The sequence below is a fragment of the Zosterops lateralis genome, assembly GCF_965231275.1.
Source record: "Zosterops lateralis genome assembly, chromosome: 4".
NCBI lineage: Eukaryota > Metazoa > Chordata > Aves > Passeriformes > Zosteropidae > Zosterops > Zosterops lateralis.
The window spans coordinates 4,229,139-4,253,746 of NC_139765.1; the positions used below are offsets into that span (position 1 = coordinate 4,229,139).

Genomic DNA, 24,608 nt, shown 5'->3' on the forward strand with positions numbered 1-24,608 from the left:
AACAACAACAAACACCCAAAACTGTATGGGAAACCTGAAGATTTGCCAACATTGAGAGAAACATTTGCAGGGCCTGTGGTCTTCCCAGACAATGCAGCTTTCAACTGCAAGGTGGAATCACTTCAAGAAGGTGAAATATCCATTTGATCCCAGAGGAGAGAACAGGAGAACAAGATCCTTGGCATATTTCACTCAGCCTCCTGCAATCACTTCTGGCAGAAAATAAAACAAAAGATTGATAATCATTATTGATAATACAGATCTTTAAAAATACAAGGGACCCTTTGTAAACACAGGATCCAGGCAATTAAATCTGTTTCACCTCTCTTCTTTCTGAGTGTAGAATAAGTTTGGAGCTCCATGTCTCTTTTTCCTTGCACTGTGTAACAACAACAACAAAAAAGGAGCCCACCCACCACTGCACACAGAGTAAATCCTGGAAAACCAAATTTTCAGGTAAAAATTAATGCTGGAAATTTTTTTTTCTAAGAAAGGGTTTCTCCTCTAGGGGTTTGGCTTTGTGTTTATAGAAAAAGAAGCAGTTGCAATGATGCTGGCTTACTAAATAACCTCAGACAAAAAAAAAATAAATAGGAGGCATAAAGTTGCTGAAATTCATTTAATTACACTTATGCAGTGCAATGGGCTTGACATGAAGACAAGCTTAGTCTGGTTTTAATGAAAATGTTACTAGTTTTTATGACTGCTTGCACTTGGATGGATGTCCTTTATAGTTAAATATAAGTATTATACATAGGTGATTAGCATGATCTATTCATGGCAGAATTACATCCATTTTTTTAATTGGGTTCCTTAATTACTCATCCTCAATTAACTTCATTTTTTCTTAGCTGTTCTTATTTTCTTCAAGCTTTGCAAAGCACAGTGGTTGTGATTTCCTACTCAGGGCACTATTTTGAAAGATGAGCTGTGTGGAGGGACTTACGTGTTTCCTTTTAAAGAGAACTTTCATTCATGTCTGTTGAAGTCCTTGCTTCCAGATGGTTCAAATATAAAGTAGCATTTTTCTTGCCGTGCCACACTGTGCTGGTTCAGTCACAAACCGGGGGCTGGCAAGCAAATGGGACCCTGATTTGTTATTTCAGGAGTCCCTGCTGCACAATTGGAGGATGCCAAGTGGGTCAGGCACCAGTCAGACACTGCAGCAGACAGTCAAGGTCCAATAGGAGTGACAGACAGTCATAAAGTTGACCTTTTTATGGGAGAATTCTAAATAAAAAAAATAAAATTAAATTTAAAAAAAAAAAAAAAATATGATCCAAGTACATTAATCCTGGAGGAAAAAAAGAGCTGCTTTAAAGAGGAAAGGAAAAGATGTTGGAAGTGTGTTCATATATCTATAGACCGTCAACATTTTGGATTCATACATATTCCCAGGCTTTCAAAGCAGGAATGATGTGAGGTTGTGTATTTGGAAGTACCAGAAGTTAGAGTTTAACCTGAGGATGCAGAAGACCATTCACACTGGATAGTTCAGGTTCACAAACTGGTGATCTGTGCCACCTTGGATGCCACACCTGGTTGAGGAACCTCAAGTAATCTCACTCCTCACCTCCCAGAATTTAGGGATCCTTGACACAGCCTTGAGATGAATGATGTGAAGAGTTGAGAGCCCCCACTGCTTGGTCTCACTGTGGGTTTGGTGGGTTTAGGGGATAAATTCCAGTCTCCGGTATCTTAACATTGGGTATTACTGAAAACACGAAGGATTAGGGAATACCAGAGGGATTGTGTATTTTCATCCTGACTCATTAAGTAGTTCTGAGTAAGCGTTCCCAAAGGTTTCCCCAGTGTTTCTCACAGCTTTATCAGTCCAATTCCATCTCTCCAAAAGGAGACAGACAGACAGACTCCCACTAACTTCTTCTGGAGCTGGACTGGTCTTGAAATGTGCTGCACACAGGATACATAGCTGTTTGCTCAGCAGCATGAAAATAGCTAAAATCATATTGAGAAAGTGCATGGAGGCTCATTAATTGGAATTATTTTTGTTTGAGTTGTATTCATTTGATGGTTCATGTTTCTGGCTGTCAATTGCAAACCAATGACCAATAGAAAAGTCATGAAAGATTGAGAAAAACAGGAATCACAGGCTCTGATTATGTCATGCAACCTGTGTGACATGAGAACAAGGACAGTCTGCTTTTGGGATCAGTGAAACTATGACTACTTAACACTATTCATACTTGTGACTTACTTCTTTATATCCATTTTTAGGGTGATATTTTTTTTTTTCACTGACATACTTTAGGAGCTAGATACAATTTTAATGTTTTCCTGTGCGGGTTATTGTGAAAATGGGAGGAGAGGACTTGCTGAAACATTGCAGTGATTCCATCCCTAACCAAGGGACATATTTTTTTGCACAAAAATTTATCAGCAAAAGGTAATTTTACACAGACTGCATGTGCTAAATCCCTTAGTGCTCCTATTTATCTGTGAAGGGAATATAAAGCTGGATTCTCTCTTTTTTATCAATCCCACATTCCAGGGAAGCTGCGTCTTTGACAGGCTACGTAGGAGCAGGACTTTTCCAGCTGGTAGATGCACTCATCCCATTAATTCTCCTCCAATACCTATCCTGTCTAAAAATGTTGGGCTGTTTTCTAAGACCATCAAAACACAGGGGCTTTAAGTCATTGTCACTTCTCAGAGTGTTAGAGAACCCTTCAGTTATTCATCCTGAAAGCTGCAAAGGCAGCAAAACATCTTTGTTTACTGAGGGGGTGAGCACTTCTATCAGAGTTTGAAAATCCTTCTTATTGTATTGGTTTTCTCCCTTTTTTTCTGGAGGGGTGACTCACTGGAATGAATTGAATCTGTTTATGCTCTTTCTTGAACTAAGATCTTGTCTAAGCCACCACTGTGAGGTTTCACATGTAGGAGGGGCAGATCCACGAGAAAACATCATTTAATTATTGTGATCATCCCAAACATTTCCACATTGATAACAAAGGGAGTCAGCACACAAGGTTTCTATGGTTACACATGGCCATGTAAACACTTACAGAGAATTAAGAGGGTCACTTTTTAAAAAAAAACTAATATTGATTCTGTGGGGCCTTATGTGAAAATAAATAAGGAGCTGGGATCAAAAATTAGCATCTGGATAAATTTTATTAGCAAAATTAGTATCATGGTTTACATGGACAAGTGAAAATATGTGAAAGCCAAGTTGGATGGGGCTCTGAACAACCTGGGATAGTGGAAGGTGTCTCTGCCCATGGCAGGGGTTGGAATGAGATGATCTTTAAGATTCCTTCCAATCTAGGCAGTTCTGTGGTTCTGTGATCCTATGATCAACTAAAACATCAGCAAAACCCACTGTCATTATCCTCCTGGAGGTGAGGGCTGAGTGAGTGCACACTTTTCTCAAACACTGTTCCAGCTACACACAGACCACTTGATCATTGTCTGCATCAATCTTGAGTCTCCCAGGTCCATGTCTGGCATCATCACTTGCAGATATGTTGATAAAAATCTTCATTACAGATATTCTGCAGCTAGGGAAATAATGGCCAGCAAAAATCTAATTTTCCCTGGTTTTTATTTTTAGTTGTGACACAGATGAGTGAAATGTGCAGTTGAGACAAATATCTAAATATATTTTTGCCCATACTTGAATAAATCCAGGGAACCTTGGGCACAGAGCTGTCTTCATCTCCCACAGCAGCTCCCACCACAAATATAACCTCTCAGTTTTTACAGTAATCACAGTGTCTCAATAATAGCATTGGAATTAATTACTTTCATTCCCGTTTCACAGGTAGAAAAGCAGCTTTAAAAAGCTGTGTTCTTCTTTTACCTCAGAACCACTAAATGCACTCTAATTGCAAAACAAACAAATCTTTTAACAGTGCTACTGCATCAACTTCAGCAAACACACCTCAGACTAAAATGAATATGTTTTGTCTTTACTGATGCACCATGTAGTAGCTACACATTCGTCAGTAATTTCTGCAGGACAAAAAAGAAATTAAGTTAATTTTAGCAGCATAAACAAGTCCTTAATGTCTTTCCCAAACTTACGAAGGCAATTCCCAGGGGAGTTAGGAGCTGAACACAGGTTAGTGACTTAACCACCGGACACTCCTTTCTGACTAACTGACCTCTGAGGAGAAATCCTGCAAAATTTCCAAGAACCATCAGCTTTTCCTTGGTCTTAGCAGGACTTGAAGTCCTGAGCACTTGCAATGCTGCAAACACAATCTGAAGCCTAGTTACGATAAGACTACGGGTGTTGGCAACATTTTTATAAGGCCATTTGAAAAGCAACATTTTAAATGCATATTGTACATCATTCACCTAGTTATGGTGTATTTTTTAATTACTATTGCAATAACATCTGGAGGCTTTGGTCAGGATCTGGCCTCGCTGCCCCCAAACTGTGAGAGACGCAACCGTTCTGCCTTGTAGAGAATGAGACCCCACAGGATTCCTCGCGTAAGGGGAGAGGAAATGGGGACATGCTTCTGGCATCTGGGGCTGGCAGGCAACCAGGATGCTGTGGGATTGTCCAGTGGGCACGTGTCCAGCCGGGAGAAGGGCCACAGCACGAGGCTGCAGCTGAAAACAAAACCTTCTCCAGGGTCTGCTTTCACACACGCGGCCCCGCGGGGTGAAGCCAGTCAGCTGCAGGGCAGGCACGGGACACTTCTCCTGCTCTGTGACCTCAGTTAATCCATCTCCTGCAGGTTCTCCAAGCAGGAGGTGCTTGGGAAGGGCAGGAGGGTTGGCTTTTCCTGCAGGTTCTCTGAGCAGGAGATGCTTGGGAAAGGCAGGAGCGTTTGCCTTTCCTGCTGGGGAGACACAGGAGCATCACTTGATGCTCGAGATCCGACAGCGCTCACGTCCCAGCACGAAGAAAGGCACCAGCCTCCCTCCCAAAAAAGCTCAGAATCCAAAAGAAAAGGTTGAACACCCAGCTTAAGAAAAGAGGGCCAGGGAGGAGCAAGGCTGGTGAGAGGAGGGAATATATTTCTGGATGGAGATGGGAGCTCAGTTCCCAGATATGCCCTCAGGCAGTCTATACCAGCAAACACAGCAGTAAGCTGTACTTGTAAATATATATTTTCACTTACTCAAACTGTAAACAGTGATGACAGCTGGGAGAAGAGCAAAGATGGATCAGAGGGAGGAGAAGAGAGATTTTTTTTTTTTTTTTAATTTTATTTTTTTTTATTTTTAATTTCTTGTGAAGAAATTAAGTTGCCAATCTCAGAACTGGTGAAAAAGTGTCCTGGCATCAACCCAAAATCCAGCTCCTGTGTGACACATGCTGACAATCAAGGTTCATTGTTTTTTCACTGAATGAGTTCATTTCACAAAGCATTGGAGTGTTTTCGGAGTAGGGGCAGATTCTCACAGTGATACAAACCAGTGGGATGACTCTGCTGCTAAACTACAGGAGATGTGGCCTCCTAGACAAAATTCAGATGCCTGGATCATCAGAGAAAATGGACTTTCAAGGCCTTTAAATCCTCATTCCTCAGATCCTGTGGATAATGTTGTTAAATCTTACAATTACACTGTAATGATATTATCCTTCAAGTCAAAAACTTCCTAGAGAAATCACACGAGATTCTCACTTTGTAATAAACACACCATACATCCCAAATTCCTGAAAAGGTTTTGAATGAGAAAAATCAAATCAATTAAATTCAAACCATGTGGAAGGAACGCCTGTTCACTTCAACCAATTAAACAATTTGTGCTTCTAAACATATTTTTGTTTATTTATTTTAAAGTTCAAGTCAAATAAGCTGTTTTGATCCGTTGAACTGAACCCAAAATATTTTCAGATGGTCAACTTGTAAACTTTTTGACATTGACTCCTGTTTTTTCTTGCCAGATTCATGACTTTTATCTCTTTGAGACTCCCTTGGCTTTTGAGTGCCTCTTCTCAATTTTAATTAGTGGTTCAAACCCCAGATAGGTTCTTTGTACCCAAGACAAGCTCCAGTGATTTAAAGCGTTTTCAACTCTTTGCAAGCAGAAAAATTCTAGTACAAGTGACACCAATTTCTTCAGTAACTTCGAATAACACCACCTCAACTTTGCAGGGGTCTAAGCAATTAAAAAAACCCAGTAGTAAAGATGTAAACCTCAATTGCTCTCTGATAATTTGGCTCAATTTTTTTGCATTCAAAGCCTGTCCTGCTTTGTTCACCTGAGCTAAAGTGTTCAGGGACTTCTCTGGAGGAAGAAAATACTTGCTTAACACCATGTGAAGGGGGGGGACTATGTTTTGCAGCTCTTCTTTCTTCTGTCAGCTGTTGTGCAGAGATGGCAGAGAGGAAGAAACATTTTTGTATAGTTGCTCTTGGTGGAGGGGACACCAGGGGCAACTGGGGCTATGGCAGAGAGAATAAAACAACTGTTGTGTGCTGCACGGGCCAAGAGGCTCCAACAAAGATAATGGGGCAAAATCCAGAAGTGTTTCTTCATGTCTGCATAGCCCATCTCACCCAATTCCCAGCAATTTCTGTAACATGTTGAGTCTGATGTGCTGATACAGCCTGTGTGTCTTTCTCTAAGTCCCTCCGAATTAACTTTTAACTTGGCCACTGCTGAGAGAGGATCTCAAGGTGTTTAACTTTCACCAGATGGCCAGAGAGAAAGGATGGAAGTGCTGTTCCTCCTGAGGGAAGTCCAGCCAAGGGAGAGAATCTTGGAGCCATCTGTATCAGGCAATCCACACAGCATAAAAATTTGAGAACATCCAAACTGCTGCAGGAGTTTCAGTTCAGTTTGATTTTTTTTTTTTGGGAAACTAAAGAATCCAACCACAAGTCACAACACAAAACAAAATTAATTTTTGGTACTGCTCAAGGAAGTGTGCTGCTGCAGGAACAAGCAGGTCCAAACCCAGAAGCTTCTCTGGCCTCTGCTTACATTGGGTTTTTGTAGTCCAGCTCTGTCTCCACTGGTCTCCTGTGCACCTCAGGCAGGTCACCTTCTCTCTTTGGCAGAAAGGTTTTCACCTGCAAAACAGGAATCACTGGAGCACTGTTCAGCCTGGTGGGGACATCGTGACAGTAAATACTCTAAAAATACCAAATCACAAGTTTCCTGAAGCTGAGGAGAACAAAAGGGCTTGTCTAGAGCCACAATTCAGGCAGTTCCCTCTACCAAAAAAGCTCTAATGGGATGACAAGACATGACTAAAAGAAAACCAAGAAAGGGATTTCACCACCACCAGAGCCATGTCCTTTCCCAAGCATAAGCTGGACAACACAAGGACTTTGCAGCAGCACATCTGTATCCATGCTCAACAGGTAAACCTCTGTCTTACAGAGATTTTTATTTAAAAAAAAAAACAAAATTAAAAACACTAGTGTAGATCTGGCCTAGGCCTACAGCATGTTTGCAGGTTGAGTCCACCTGGAAACAACCAGAGGCACAAGCCTGTGTAGGCAGATGGAGCTGCCATCCACAGGCAGAGACACTGAGAGTGAAGATCCATCCCTGACAGATTCAGAGGGTCTCCTGGCCATGAGGCTGTGTTAGAGGCAAGAAGGAGGATGGAATCACGGAATAAGGTTGGAAAAGGCCTCTGAAATCACCAAATCCAACTGGAAAACCAGAACCTCCATGGTCACCACTAAACTGTGTCCTCAAGTGCCATATCCATGTGGAATTTGAACACTCTCAGGGATGGTGACCCTGCCACTTCCCTGGATAATCTGTTCCAACACTTTTCAACCCTTTCTGTGGAGAATTTCTTCCTAATATTGCAGTCCCTGACTAATTCTGCTTTACAGCAGTAACCCTCTTTGATACAGGCTCAGTTAAAATTTCATGGTTGAGCTGGTGCACCTTTTCTATGTGATCCTTTTTAAAACTATTTGATTTTTTCCTTTTTTTTCCCCACAAAGAGAACAAACAGAAACTTGAACTGATAGCAAGCAGATTAACCCACTGAAAAGACATTGCATCAGGGTTATGGCTTGGAATATTTGAAGAATGTGAATATTGATAGAACAGAATCAGAATCAAAGAGAGGGGGGCCCTTCTTTTGTCACTTGTGCTTAGTTTGCAGAAGTTTCACTTTATCAGCTGCAGTGGAGTTTCTCCCAGTCTAAACCAGTGTTAGAGAAAGAGGTGAGGCACAGGGAACACCAAGAGTGGGAACTTTTGAATTAGTGAACTGAGCAATCTGGACCATATTTAAGCACATACGTTTCGTACAGAGAAGACTGATGGAAAGGCATAAAGAAAAAGAAAATAGCTTATGAAGAAGCTAAATGCAATTTATTCCAAGAAATAAGATCAAAAGAAGCGTTTGAGCAGCAAAAAGTTTTTAAGTTTATGTTGTATGCAAAGCATAAAAAAACAAGGAAAAAAAAAAAAAAAAAAAAAAAAGCTTCCTTGGCATTTACTCCAGAGAATACCAACCAGGAAAACAAGAAGATAATTAAGCTTCTGTGTTGAATTACTTTAAAAATTCACTTGAATGAAAGCAAGCAGTGCAATAATGAACTGAGTCAGAGAGCAGTGTTCAATTAGAGGTTGAATTTAAGGGAGTTTATAAGAGCAACACTTAACAAAGAACAACTTGGTGGGCTTATTGTTATGGAAAAGGGGGGGAAAAAGTTGAAAAGTTGTGGTGTGTTAAATGGCATTTATAAAATAGGAGGGTCTGATCAAACTGATCCAGATTAGTTCTCCACAGCAGTAAGACCTTAAAATTAGGTCAGGGGGATGAAAGGAGAGCTGAGGCTGAGCTGTTTCGTACAAAGGCGATGTGACATATGGAACACGTTACAACTAAAGCAGGGAGCACGAATGTTTTCAGGAAAGAAAATGACAGGGCACTCCACAAGGAAATTTACAACCGTGGAAGCTTCAAAAGGAATACAATTCCTATTTATTTGTGTGTATTTGTTTAGGGGAGTCAACCACTGCCTGTGCTCTGAAGGATAAGCATTATTGATTCTTCTTTCCACCTTCCTAACAATGGTGTTTGTGGGGTTTGGTTTGTTCCATTTTCATTGGGCTGCAATTTTGCCTTCTCGGAACACAAAGGACAAGATCTACTAACATTTTAAGGGATATGTTCTTTAGATTCGATAGTAATGGTTTAAAAACCTTTTTTTTTTTTTTAAATTTTTTTTTTTTTTTTTTTTTTTTTGGTATTCTCTTCTGCTTATACCAGGAATTTTATTAGTGAAGACTTTTCATTACAAAACAGTTGTTTTCATTACAAAAAAGTTGTTATGCAGCCTCCCTGCTAGGTATCTCTGATTATGTCTTCTGAAGAAGATATTGAACCTTAATCCAGAACTTTAATTTCAAATCTTGAACCTGACACCTTACTGTGGTATGAAAATTTCTCTTCAGCTAGAAACAAATTAATGAAAATTGAGAGATCATTTATTGTGTTTACATCATGTATAAGACTCTCATTTTTGCTGCCAAAAATTGCAGGTTGAGTGGAAGGCAATGAAGTTACGATAGATTTTTTGTGGAGTGATACCTGCATTAAAGGCATTTCTTCTGTTAGAATGTCAACAAATTAGTCTCCCTTCTTGCAGTAATTCTGGTTTTTCCTTCCACATAGCCGTAAACCAGAATACCCAGCTTCACTGTCTAAGCTCAGTATTATTCCCAAATTTAAGGAAAAGGAAAGAATGTGGTGAACTGCTGATCTTAGCTTCAACTTGGTGACAGAGCACAGAAAAGAGAACAAAAAAAAAGATAATTTTGTTTTATCAGCTTGTTGTTCAGATATTTGTATATTCCATTTTTCAATATGGTTAGAGACCTGCCCTGGAAAGATCTTCCAAAAACAGTCACACTTTCTTCATCTAGATAAATCTGAAGCAGCACCACACAAGCCTGCAGAGTCATTTTAAGTCTACAGAGTATTTTAAGTCTATGCAAGCAACTTTTAAGCAGAAGACACAGCATTGTTTCCTAAATTCCTCCAGTTTATTTGGAATCATGCTGATTGTGAGCATTAACACCTGATCCATTCCCTATTGGATTTCCTCAGAACAGCTTACCAGTACTGACACTAGCTGAAGAGAAAACCAAGCCAGCTCAGACTTTATGCCAGATTATGACCTCAGTTTTATGCAACTCAGTCTGCAGTCGCCTGCTTTCTGCATGACCAAAAGCAGAGTTTGGCCTCAAGCTTTAATTTTTGAGAGTTGCATGTGCACAACTGTCTCCAAGCATAATACCATTTAATAAGTTAAAACGGGAATAAATGTCCTTTTCAATTTTCCTCTAATTTCTAGCAGTCTAAAAATATGTGTCTTATCTTTGCTGCATAACTCTGGCAAAGTTATTTTGCTTGTAAAACCCAACTTCTGCACATGCCCTCGAGTTCCATGGTCCAGACAGTCTGAATCCCCCAGGCTTGGCCTGCCAGGTTCTCTTCTGCTTTCTACTCACTTATATCTCAATCAAAGCTCTGCTGGAGGTTTGATATCCCTAACTATGCCCTATATAAATGTTGATAAGAAAGACACTGTCAAGGAAGATATTGCTGAAGCTTGTGGTGCTCTTAGCCCAGAGATGTTGGTTTAGGGTGAGATGATGGGAGCACAGGACAGAAAAGAGGCTTGTGTGTGGTTTTGTCATTTTTCGGGAGGGCACAGGAGATATCTCCTGAATATGTGTAGGCTTCCCTTCAGTTACAGCCACAGGAAAAGCTGCTTTCCATTGAAAAAGCCCTTTACTCCTGCATGTAGCTCAGCAAAGCTCTTTGTGTTCTCACTGTCAAAAAGGCCTGAGAACTTTTTATCCCCTTCACATGCAGTTATCCCAAGATATTGACTGACCTCTCACCTTCTGTAAAAAGTTCCCCCATATGTTTGCCTCCCCAAAGTTCCTAAGGATGTGATTGCTTTGTTTTGTTTTTGCAGTGGGCTCCTTTCCATATTTTCTGGTTAGAGACTGAGAGCAGGTTATGAAGGTCCTTCACAGGTCTCAGGGAATGTGCTCCTCAGTTTTCCAACATTAGAAATATCCCATCTCATTTGAACACAGGCCTTTGCCTCAGAATTTGCACAGGATGCACTTGCTACTCACCACACGTTGCCAGTGCTGGTACCTAGTCAGGAATATAAAAGGGAGTGAGGATTGTCCCCCCCCTATTCCTCAGCTTTGCTCCCATGGCTGTTGAAGCTCAGCTTGCTCAGAACAACTGTTCCTGCAGCCAGAGGAGCAGGGACTGCTCACCCAATACTCCCTGCTGAGAGGAAGTGGGTGGAGAGGGGATGCTGAGATGACAGAAGTGCAGAGAGCCCAAGCTTCACCCCACTCTGCTTCCTCGCTCGCCAAAAGAGCTGGCTGGGAGCATGGGAGAGTAAACTGCTCCATGAAAAAAAAAGAAAAAAGGGAAAAGAAAAAAATGAGGATGAAGTAATTGACTTTTGCAGCAGAGCAAAGGGAGTGCAAGTGGTGGTGGAGGGAAGATAGGGAGGAACTGTGACTGACTCACAATATATTCAGTTCCCCGCTCCTGGGGAGATGCAGCTGTGCATCTCCCCTCGTATAGGCTGTAAAGTTACACCATCGTCCAAAGTAAGCATCCCTAATTCTCCTACTTCCTGAAGCACAACAGCGTTTGGCTCCTTTTTAATCAGGGATTTCTACTGTGCAAATTGAAGTCTAGGACCAGGCTTTTCCTATGTGCAGAATTAAAAAATCCTTCCCTTGATTGTTTTGTCGGTTCCTGGGGAAAACTACTGAACTGTTACAGCCGATTTACATTGGCCTGACCCTTTCTTAAAGCTCATTCCAAGTTATTCTTAATTCCTCAAGGCACCTGAGATGTTGTGCATGAGCCAGCCACGAACACCTCTGGCAATGCTTTCCACATCCTTTCCCTTCCCTCTGCTTGATTCCCAGTTACTTCTGACTTCACTCCAGTAAGGACTGTTTCCCTCTTCTACCACTTCAGTAGGAAGAGATACGACACAAAATTACATCTGATTTCGGCCAGCTTTGGTTAAGGCCAGCAGAGCCCAGGGAAGAAGCTGAAGGAAGAGTGTGTAGAATTAACCCAGACCAGCCCAGACCCCACAAAGGGAAGGTCTGAGGACTCACTCTCCCATTTTCTTCCCATGTGAGCTTTGGCTTGCCCAATTTAGGAAAAGTCACACAACATGCTTGGGTTTCAAACTGTGAAACAACAGGAGCCCTTTCTTACCCTCTGTTAGCAGAAGAGTTGGAACTAGATGATCCTTGAGGCCCCTTCCAACCCAAACCATTCCAAGACTCTGTGATTCTGTGAATTTTGGGGTGGTTAGATGTGAGCAGGGTCCTTTTATGAAATGTATAAAGTGTGCATCTGAAAAGAGGTGACCAAAAGTCTGCAAAAAAAATCCTGGTTCTCATACCCCAAGAATTAATTCAATCCTGCCCCTCTATAATTCTTTTCACGACCAGAATTTCTTCAGCAAGAAGGGATTTTCTAAAAAGCCATACAAGTTGCTGACTGTATAAGGAGAGTTAAGGCCAGCTGTGGCACATCTCATTTGCCTCCTTCACATGCCCAAGTTTAAGACTTGGCTTTTCTGTCAAATATCTGGAGATCATATGCTTGGTGAGAAACTGCATGTGTTAAAATACTCCCAGCTTTAAAACTTTCAAGGATTTTTGGCAAGGGGGAGCAGGGAATGGATTGTGTATCAACAGCAAAATGGCATCTGGATTGAAAGATAAGAAAAGCCACCATGGTTTCCAAAAACCAAGGCCATTTTCAGATGGGTTTTGGACCTGGCAGAGGTGCAGAGCCTGCATTAGTACAGTGGGAGAACACAGAAATCATGCCTTGACTTTGCAAAGGCTTCCAGAGATCCTAATTTGAAAATTATTGGGCATTTTGGATGGAAATTAGCAGATCATCCAACCATGAGCTGAATGTGTGAGCAGTCTGCACTGCAGTGGGGCGACTCACAAACTTAAAAATCAGAAATTCTGGCACCAGGATACTCTTGCCACCCTTTAGCATTAATCCCCAAATATAGTCAAACTCATGGCAAAGCACGAACTGAGAGTTAAAACTGGAACACTTCCACATCTTGAGGAGAATTGAGTACAGGAAATTTTCTCCACATGCACATCAGTGAACTGGGGGACTCCCAAGCAAAGCTCCTCTTCAGGCAGATTTCTACCAGGAGAAAAATGCAGAGGAGCTGGATTTGCCAGAACAGTCCTTACCCTCAGGACAGGCCTATGTGTAAACAATTTGCTATAAACTAATGCAAATTAGCAGGATGACTCTTTTTTTTTTTTTTTTTTTTGAAATATTTAGTCTCACTTTGCACCTCAGAGCAGCTCCAGGAGAACTGAGAGAAGTTGTTGGTAGAAGTGATTTATTTAGAGGTAGAGGTCCCCTATTACCACCTTATTTAACTGATCAGAATAGGCAAGCTCTTTTTGTACAAAACTCTTTTTAAAGTCTGACATCTTTTGCAAAGAAGCAAACTTGTAACCTTTCCCTCCAACCAAAACACTTCTGTTTTATCAGAAATACAAGACTCCTTTTTCTCTGAGAATGAATTTAAAAACATCATTTCAAGCTGGTTGTGAGCGAGCTACTGCACCTGTGCAAAGGGCATGGAAAAGATATTACTGTATATAATACAATATGCTAATTTCTCACCAGGGTTTTGATGGAAACAATTCAGTTGCATGCTGTGTGTATGTTAAAACAAGGTTCAAACATCAGCTGTATTTAGTCACATTGTCATGCCCTGCCTCCCTTAATATACAAAAGCTTTGTCTAATTGATGCTGATTTCACTGAGTTCCTATGGTGGTTTTAAAACATTTGGATCAGGCCTGGAGTCCTTTTCTTAAGAAAGCTGCATCAGATACATTGCACCTGCAAGCCTAACAAGCCTTTTTTTTTATCAGAGGGGTTGTGAACCTTTGAGGAATAGGGAGAGGCAATTCAGAGAGCAGCCTTTGATTCACGGGGTGGCCATGGATGTATTTTTGCATGGATTCAGGGAAACCTGGAGCCACAGGCTTTGGAAAAGCAAATACAGGTGCAGCTTTGGGTGAAATGAAGCGGCTCTTCCCTGGCAAGGCTCAGAGCTTGGGGCAAACTCCAGAGCAGCAATGTTGGTCCTTCTAAACCATCTTAGCAATGGAAAGGGCTGCCCAGGGAGGTGTGGAATCCCCATCCCTGGAGGTGTCCAAGGAATGTCTGGATGTGGCACTCAGGGCTCTGGTGGTTGTCAGTCACAAGTTGGACTTGATGCTCTTGAAGGTGTTTTCCTGCCTTAATCATTTTGTGATTCAGAGATTCTATACCCTCAGTGCAAACATCTGTGTTCAAGGGTCACAGCAGTGCTCTCAGAAAAACAAATGAATGCCTTTTTAAAAAAAATTTAATGGCAGGAATATCTCAGCTTAACTTCAGGATCAATTTAATTCTACCCAAACAAAAGCTCACCTAATTTCTAACTAGAATTCCCTATATTCCCTGTATTTCTTTTTCCTTGTGGGTGCAAATCCTGTCTGTACCCATGAATCAGGCTCTGGAATACAAGATTTTTCATAATGAGACTCTAACGCTTTTGAATTTGCAGGCCTTGCTTTATTCTTGTTTCTTTGTCTGATTTCACTGTTTTCCTTACTTCACAAAAGAAAAAAAGAAATCAGAAGATGTTAAAAACAACAGAAGATGTTTTCAGCTTCTGAAACAAAAGAAAACAGAAACTCTTTAGCTTTCAATGAAAAATCCTGCAAAATAAGGATATATTGAAAATCAAAGCTGAAAACAGTTTTTCCTTTGAGTCTCCTAATATCAGAAAAACTAAAAAAAAAAGTGGTTGAAAACTTCCCTTTTTTTCTGCGTGCTTTCTTTTCTTCTTTTTTTTTTTTTTTTTTCCTTAAAAAATGAGTTGTTCAGTGGCAATGTAAAAGTAAAAACATGTCAGATCATCCAGCATCACAAGGTCTCCAGGAGGCTGCTCTTTCACAGCCTAACAGGAGAGGGACAAAATTCTGGTTGTCTGAGAGGTTCTTCCCTTTCTCCTCCTGCTACCAAGTTAAACAAAATCCACCTCTGGCATTTTTAAATGGAACAATCAGAACAATCTGTTACAAGGCCAGGCTTGAAGTCCCCAGCATTGTGGAGAGGTGAAAGAAGTGGGTTTCATCTGGAAGACTGCTCGCAGCTTTAATTTTGGACAACTTAAGCCCTCAAAGCATCTCTCTGACAAAAATAAGAGCAACTACTGCCTGACTTAAATACAGAACAATTAATCAGCTCTGGTTGAGCCAAAGTAGGTCCAGGTTGACTTGAAAGGTTAATGGATGTTCAAACTATTTCAAGAGAAGACTAAAATGGAGTTTCCGTGCTGCGAGGAAACACGAAACCCAGGCCTCTTTGGTGTGGCTTTGGGCTTGTTACAAACATCTTGCAGAGCCTGAAAACTGCTTTTGATGATCGGCCTGACTTCCCTTTCCTCAGCTTAATCCCAGTTTTCCTGATTGCACCCCTTTGCCCCACCCTAAAGCGAATGTTCCCTTTTCCCCAATGCTCACACTGTCCAGATCTTTGCCCTGGGTTTTCTGTTGTGCCCTTTCTGCCAGCTCAAGGCAAATGCTTGCACCTTCAGGGCAATTTCCTCAAAGGTCAGTTTTGCAACCCTCTCAGTCATTTTTGCTTCTCTTTCCTGATTTTGTTTTTGTATGGCAATACCTTCCAGTTTTCAAGCAGTTTTCTCAATTTTACTGCTGTGCTACAAGAAGCAGCAATTCCCTTCCAGCTCTGCAATGAAATGCCCCAGTATTTCCATTTATTAAATACTCTCCCTTCCCAAAGTTTTAGATCATTCCTGGGTCTGATCAGGTATTGCTCCTTTCTAAATTCCTTTTCCCCTCTGTGTATCACTGCTCAATATCAATATTTCTCCAGCACACGAGCTTTTAATTTCCACTTCGGCTTTCATTTTGTAATTTTCTGCCGATATTTTATTTCTCCATCTCCCCAGCAGAGATTGTATTTCTCTTCGCTCACTGCTGTTTGCATCCCCTCCAAATTCAGCTGCCAATTTAATTTGTTTGCTGCTTAGCACTACTTCTATTAACAAACAGTAATGAAAAGATTAACTAAAGTTTATCAGCTTAAATTATCCACTACCATGTTTTACTTCTGGAGCTTTCTGTTCTTCTGTTTACAAATTACTTCTGAGGAAAAAAATATGCAAGTGCAAAGATCTGGGCAAATCTTCTGCTTTTAGTAAAATTAGCACAGGTCCAGTAAAGTCAAGCTATTTATTCAGCTATGGACATGATTTTTAGATTTCTTTGTACTTTGGGCATTTTTCAGAGGTGAATGCACAGTGAATACTATGAAGAAATACTTCAGCTTTTGTGGAAATTATTTACCTCACTACAGCTTTACCTCTAGGGTGGTATTGTTTTTATTTCCCTGTAATTCATGCTTTCTTTTGATAGATAAAACTTTCAAACAACATTACAGGTGGACTTCCCTGACCCAGCCAGTGCAACACGAAAACTCCAACCCGTCTGACCTTGCAAATACCAGCTGATTTCTGTGTATTCCAGTTTGTGCTCTTTTTAAAAGGGAACAATGGCTCTACTGCTACTTTGTCAGTAATAACCAAGAGAAATACTTATGGATTGTTGCAATACCAGTGATGTGAGGATCACAGAATGGCCTGGGATGGAACAGGGCCTTAAAGGTCACTTTGTCCCACCCCCTGCCATGGGCAGGGACACCTTCCACTGTCCCAAATTGCTCAGAGCCCCATCCAACCTGGCCTGGGACACTTCCAGGGATGGGGCAGCCACAGCTGCTCTGGGAAACCTGTGCCAGGGCCCCGCCACCCTCACAGGGAACAATTTCTTCCCAAAGCACCAGGGAAATTGGGTTCCCAGCCTCCAAACCCCTCGTTCTGACCTCCTCAGCACACAGATTAATCAGTCAACTGCTTAATGCAAAATGGTACCACTGCAGTGAGGACACAGACAGACAGGTGTAAACATGTAAATAATGTCACAAAAGTGTCAGTGAGGGATGGAATTGGAATGGGAAAGGACCTCGTTGTGACTGAGAAAACCTGCCTCCTCCTACAGCTGATTATAGACCTGGGGATGTGGCTGGGACGGCTGATACCACACAGGACATTGTTAATAGTCCAGTCCCCCAGTGGGATTGTGAGAGGATTCTGGGGAGTGCCAAAAGCCTCCAGGGAGTTCTCAAGTGCCCTGGTGTTGGTGGCAGGGGAGGGAGGTGCAGGGCTAAAACCTGACAAGAATTAACTGTGCACAAGGTGTGAGGAGCAGCAGCTATTCCAAAGAGTGAGGTAAGCACAGAGGAACTGCTCCTGACCTTTCTCTTGGAATCAGGCAGGTATTTGTACAGCAGCCTCCTCTTGATCTCCAAAAAAAACCCCAGATATATCTGTGGAAAGATCAAATGTAGGCACACACCTGCCAATGCAATCACCTGTGTGACTTTATATAGCTCATCTGACAGTTCAGGGCACAGACTGCTCCTTGCAGCAGAGGTGTTATCACAAAACTGGCCCTCAGGAAGATGTCACCAGTTGGGAAAACTTCCCCCAGTGACCAGTAGGGTCCTGGTCACCCCTACAGTGTCCTAGGTTGGTTCAAAGTGCAGAGGTGTTTTACATACTTGGGTGAGCAGATGTCATGCTGTGCTTTGCTCAGCCAGTCCTTTGAAGAAGAAAAGGAAATATCAGTGTTACTGTGAGCTGAACTCCATTTCTACAAAAAAATTATGTATATTCCATTCACTGAAGGTTACTAGGGCTCAGTGCTCAGATGTGTCTTTTCTTTTATAAATGGCCTTGAGTAAATGAATTAATACACCTCTGAGCTGCTGCAGAGATGAAGAAACTTTATGGGCTCCCCATCAGATGTGTATCTGTGCTCCCCTGCCAATGTGCCAAAGGAATGGATTTGTTCCAAACCCCCTCACTCCATGTTCCAGTTTGGTTGCCCCTCAGGATGGGAGGGTTAACATTTCAGGCTGCCATCGCTTGATTTTGTCTCTGAATTCTTCAGCTTGTTAGAGGACTTGGCTCTTGTGAAAGCTTTAGCTTCAATCTGTATGTGCTGAAATTTCCACATCCTGAGGAGTGGAAGCGTTCAGGAGGGTCACGGTGTCTGCAGGGACATTCAGCACCCTGCAGCAATCTACCTTCATAAATCCAGATTGTACAAACAGTTGATTACTAGTCTGAAATACAGTGCAAACTTCCAGACACAGTTATTTCACATTCACACCTTGCTGAACGTTCAGAATGCTTTTCTTGTCCTTCACCTTTCCCATATCCCCCAAAGCCCAGAGGAGGAAGGGTGCATTCCTTCCCAACATAGTTATTAGGAAAAAGGAATCAACAGGGCAATCCATGACTTGGGAGGTTGTGGAAGCAGTGCTCAGCAAACAATGGCAATAATTACACTTTCCTCTTTGGTAAAAGCCTGGAAAAGCTGTCAGCCACCACAAAGGATCATTAGTTGCTCAGTCTGAAGAACAGAAGCTGCTCCTGAATTTTTTTAGAAAGTGCCAAACACTTCAAGCTGGCTTACATAAATCATGTGGGGTATTACAATGCTGAATGTAAAACTCACCAGCCTCTTTTCCTTCCATTCCAGTTCCTCTTAGCAATTACTTGCAAGTAAATACTTGGGCAGTCTCTCACAGTGCTAGGATTTCATGCTTTCTGCAGAACATTTTAAATGACGTTTCATTCTTTTCCTGTGTGGAATGTTCAAAAACCAACCAGAATAAAGCTAAACACACGCACAAATCACCACAAACAAAACTAAACTAAATTTTTCACTGCTACATAAAGTAGTGAGTCTGAAAAGAGCAGAAAGTGGTTTTCCAGAGTTTATTAAGGATTGAATTGATCGATGGAAGGAAGAGATAAGCCTGTTTACATCGCCTAAATTTAGACCTTCCCTGAGCCACCTAGCTCAGACAGCATTAATACCCTGCTAGAAGTGCAGTGATAGGCAGGAATACAAACCATTAAAACAGAGTAAAGATAAGCCACAGCTGGGAGATCAACCAGCTTTGCAATGCAGGAGCTTTTCTTCTCTGTGCTGTTTGCTTTCCTCCTCTGAGCCACAAATGTCAGCAATCTCCAAGTCAAACTTGCTTAGTGCAAACCGGCCACAAACACAGCCAAAATGAACTTTTGTCAGGAATTTACATGTGGAAAATTCTAAGAAGAACCGTGAAGAACAACAGAAATATCTCACTTAACATCAGCTAACCAAGAAAAATTTAACTTGGGCAAATTTTTTTCACCTGAAATGAATAATCTGAAGAAAAAAAAACGAAAACAAAAAGTACAATGAAAGAAGAGAAGAAGTCATATGAAGAATTGAATTCTTGGGAGATTTTTATACCATTCTCCAAAATGCCAAAGAAAAAGCTGCTTGTGCTGAAGGAGCTTCTGCTGAGGTCCATAGAATCCTGTGCCCTCCAGGAACCTGGAATTTGAGTCAGTATTCTCTCAGACAAGACACATATGCTGAAATATTGCCTCCAGTCTAAGTCTCCTCTACAGATAATTACCTCACTGGTTTGCACTAAGAACTTTTTCTGCTTTGTCAATTGCATTGTGGAACTTCTGGAGGCATGGCCAGAAACACCAGAATTATTCGCTTTGAAAATATGAAAAGATAAACATTTTAATTATTTACATTTTCCTCTCCTTTTTATGGATTTAACAACACGCGTGCCAAATAAATTTCAAATTATCTGCAGTTCAGACAGGCACAACGTTCCATTTTGGGCAAAGAGCCATTCATCAAATGCAATAATCCCCAGACCTGCAAACAAATATACTTTTAATGTGTCTTATAACCAGATTACAGCCAAGGCCATAAACCAGCTGCAGTTTTCCAATAACACCCATTTCTCCCATCTAGAATAGTGCTTTAGACATACTCTGATGTGCTGGACTTTATGGACAGCCTGACGATTTTTAGTCATGGACTGGAATTTCTGAACAGCACTTATGAACCTCCTAGGTTGGAGGAAAACTGTAATCTCACCAATCTTTGTGTTTTTTGTCAAAGTTCTGCACCCATAAAAACATAAAAATTTGTTCTGAAACCTTTTTTACTTTTGCAGCAAGTAATTTGCGATGCATAAATCAAGCTACAAGTTGAATTTCAAAGTTAACATCTTTCTCACCGAATCCATAAGACATTTCAGATGAAGTTCAGGAAAATACTTTTTGACATTTTTCCCATTAATGGAGAACCTCCACAGAGAAGAAAAAAAGCTTATTTTAGCTTCTCCAGCTCTCAGATCCCCAGCCCTTCCTTTCTGTGTGCAGTGTGACATTAAAGAGAGCCTGCAGGAACTCCAGCCTTACTTTTCCCACCTCATCACCTACTCCAACTTGTGTATTTTGCTAGTGCCACTTAGTTTTGAGACTGAGCAGAGCAGTGGCTGCATGCAGCTGCATGTTGGCATGAATAATGCTCCTGGCTTTTGGGCTGAGCCTTGTCAGAGCTTTGCTCACCATCCCGTGGGTTCGTGTGTCTCCTCTCTGCGTGTGGATTCCGGGTGCTGTGAGAAATCCGCTCAATGACATCTGTTTAATAATATTTTTACTATTTTTAAAAGCAAATCCTGTGCTGAGGGAAGGCGAAATTGCACGGCAATTTTTTATCCAGAAAGGTCTGGGCTCTGAGATCCAGCTACATTAAGTTAGTATTTATTCAGGTATGACAGTAATTGTATGGTAACTGAACATCTTCGATTTCCCCCCACCACCACCCCCAAAAGCAAAACATTGCTGCAAGCAACAGTCTAGATTTAGGTGAACTCACACTGTGACAAACTGAGAATGGAGAAAACACATTTCTTGTCCATAAAAGGACAGCTCACACATCCACAGAGGGTTGCTCCGATTTTGCTGCTGTTCCAAACTGTGAAGTGGGGACTCAATCTTGCAAAAAGGAGTTTTGTTTAGAGTGGATAGAAGGTTGTGCAGTAAAAGATTTTGTCTTCTTTTTTTCCTTTGCCTTCTGAAACAGAAAATGGTTCACCCTTTAAACAGAAAATGGTTCACCCTTTAAACAGAAAATGGTGAAATTTTTTTTTTGAGGTGGAAAATTTTCTGTTGAGGAATGAGGGGATCTTTCCCCTCATCTCAGCACTGGTGAGGCACATCTGGTGTGCCGTGTCCAGTTCTGGGCTCCTTAGTACAGGAGCAAATCCATGAAAATTATTAAGGATTAGGACAACTGTACCAGGAGGAGGAGGGGTGAGAGAGGTGGGGCTGTTCATGCTGCAGAAGAGAAGTCCCAAGGGGATTTTACTGAAGTGGAGAAACACCTCACAGGAGGGATTAATAAAAATGGAGCCAGGCTCTACTCAGGTGTGTCTATGAAAGGACAAGAGGCAATAGGAAAAAAAATGAGATATAGGAAACACTGCTGACACATGAAATGTACTTTTTTAAAGTTTAAGGGTGGTGAAACACTGGAATGGGTTGTCTAGAGGATTGTGGAGTCTCCATCCATGGAGATATTCCAAGCCTGAGGGGACACATCTCTCTCCAATCTGTCCTGGCTGGTACTCCTATGAGCAGGAGATTGGCCTAAATGATGTCCTGAGAATCCTTCCAACTCCGTCTGTCCCACAGTCTGTGACTCTGTGCCTTCATCCCAGAGTGCCAGGGGTGTCTGACACGTGGTGGATGTGTTTGCAAAGGAGGAAAATTAAATTCAAGGCTTTCCTGAGTCACTTGAAGCAGTACCACAGTCAGGGTTTATCACAGACTATGAGGATGCTCTAAGATGAGTTTTGTATTTTCTCCTTCAATCCACTATCAGTGCAGCAAATTTACAAACAGGTGTGCTCTGAAAGTCAATGGTTCACAGCCATGGCTTAGGATTTTATGTTGAAAATTGATTTTATTTAAATATAAATGCAAACACCAAATATACAGGTGTCCAAATATACAAGGAGGAAAACCACCTCGCTGGACATTTGCTCATGGCTCTCAGCTACACAAACAAGATGACAAAAAGGCTTAAAAAGAAGTGACAAATGAGTTTCTAGAATATGGACAGAAGGCAGAATTCAAAGGAGACCACAGGAAGCCATACAGAGCATTGCATGCCAAAGTACAAAGAAGCAGAACACTTTTAGGAATGGTTTTCAAATACTGAATATTTGAACAAAATTTTTGCATTTCAGGAGATGGGAGAGAGGGATGTCCTCAATCTGTCCTTGAATATTTCTAATTGGTATCAGTTTTGTTTCACCTTATATAAATGTAATTAAGAAATTTCTTTTAAAACCACCAAAAAACTGGTCCCCAGTCCAGAAAACAATCCCTATAAAATTGTCTGTTGGTCATTCTGAATTCCCCACTTGTATTATAGAGGCCTAATCACCACTCTGACTTGACTGTATCATTTTCCTTCAAGAACCCTTTCCCTTACCAGAGAGAGAAAGAGAATGAAAGAGAATGAAAGCACTACTGAAACAAAGGATTTATTTCCTTTTTATGGTAACATTAAACAGAAGACATTTGATAGATACGAATTTGATGTGTCTGAGAGACCTCAGCACACAAAACGTGACAACAGTTAGCAAAGTCAGAACTTTTTCATCTTACACAGTGAGACAGTTTTCTACTCAACATGATCCTGCAATTTTGAAACTAAACTTCTCTGTGGAATAAACTCTGTGGAAGTAACTTGGCCTCTCTCTGCTGCCAAGCCCTGGCCACACCATCCCAAGAACTACCTACCTCTGCAGGGAAAGGGCTTAACTGATACATATGCCACTAGGCATGGAAAGGGGAAAAGCAAGTCCTAAAATATAGATGAAATATTGAAAAAAATAAATTCAGAAGAGAGTTGCATTCACTATAAAGTATAACAAATAGCATCTTCAAAGTAACACATAGCCTGTGCTTCTATATCTTTATTAAATATAAATGTATATATATACACATATAATATATATGTATCTTTAAAGACATAGATGTTACTAAAATAGTCCAATTTTTCCTGTTTACAGCCTCTAGCAAACCTCCCTCTTGGACTGTTTTAACATTGACTCTCTGTTTCTTTGCAGATCTTACAGGTGAACAAGGTGATGTCCATCTTGTTTTATGTGATATTTCTCGCTTACCTTCGTGGCATCCAGTCTTCCAACATGGATCAAAGGAGTTTGCCAGAAGATTCGATAAATTCCCTTATTATTAAACTCATCCAGGCAGACATTTTAAAAAACAAGCTTTCTAAGCAGATGGTAGACATTAAGGAAAATTATCAGAAAACAGACACTCAGCAAGACATGGACGGGGAGGAAAATGTGAAATCAGACTTCCAGCCGGTTATCTCAGTGGATACAGATCTCTTGAGGCAGCAGAGACGCTACAACTCGCCCCGAGTCCTCCTGAGTGACAACACGCCTCTGGAGCCACCGCCGCTGTACCTCATGGAGGATTACATCGGGAATTCCGTGGTGGTGAACAGAACCTCCCGGCGGAAGAGGTACGCGGAGCACCGGGGCCACCGGGGGGAATACTCCGTTTGCGACAGCGAAAGTTTGTGGGTCACGGACAAATCCTCAGCCATCGACATCAGGGGACACCAGGTGACTGTTCTGGGAGAAATTAAGACGGGCAACTCTCCGGTTAAGCAATATTTTTACGAGACGAGGTGTAAAGAGGCCAAGCCCGTGAAAAATGGCTGCCGCGGCATCGACGACAAGCACTGGAACTCCCAATGCAAGACATCCCAAACTTATGTCAGAGCACTGACTTCAGAAAACAACAAACTGGTGGGCTGGAGGTGGATAAGGATAGACACCTCCTGCGTGTGCGCCTTGTCCAGGAAAATAGGAAGAACATAAGACCTGCATCTCTTTGCTATATAAATTATTACTTTAAATTATATGATATGCATGTAGCATATAAATGTTTATATTGTTTTATATATATTATAAGTTGACCTTATTTATTAAACTTCAGCAAATCTACAGTATATAAGCTTTCTCTCTCAATAAACAAGAGCAAAGGGTGTATGCCTCTGCCGTGGCCAACTCCGGGGTTTTTTTAGACTATGTTTGTGACACTGCTTGTCGGCAGCATACCGTAACCTTCCTGTAAAATCTGTAAAATCAGTATTTTTCATTCAGTATTGTCAAACCAGTGACTGTCATTTAGTAAACTTGTTAAAAATCAGATCAATGCCAAGAGTTGTGTACATATTTATATTCCCTGATCTATACTTTCGTATTTAATTGGATCTGCAGTGTTGACTCCTCACCGCCAAAAAAAAAAAGGACCAAAATATGTGTTGTAGTCTGCAGATGATGTCAAATTTTCAGGCATCGGGTAGCCCTAAAATAAAGTTTCTGTGTATTATGCCAGTTTTGCCAGTGAAATTACCATTTTCCCTCTGTTAGCATTTCAGAATGGCTGCTAGTAATCCAGGAACATCCATTTGTGTTTTGGAAGCACATTTGTTTTGCAACTGTTTCTAATGCTGCCGGTGCATCATTGAAAAAACATGAAAAAAATCTGAAATATTTGTTGCTGAAACTTGCTGAAGCCAAGAACTCATCTAAATGGA

General features: G+C 41.3%; 1 protein-coding gene across 1 annotated transcript in view; it reads left to right on the forward strand.

Annotated features, from left to right (window-relative positions):
* Nucleotides 1-24,075, forward strand: part of NTF3 (neurotrophin 3) — a 46,848-nt gene extending 22,773 nt beyond the window's left edge. The window contains exon 2 of the mRNA XM_083860405.1: nucleotides 23,104-24,075. Coding sequence (XP_083716531.1) covers nucleotides 23,104-23,886 — 783 coding nt within the window. The 3' untranslated portion in view covers nucleotides 23,887-24,075. The remainder of the gene's footprint in view (nucleotides 1-23,103) is intronic.
* Nucleotides 24,076-24,608: the final 533 nt, after the last annotated feature.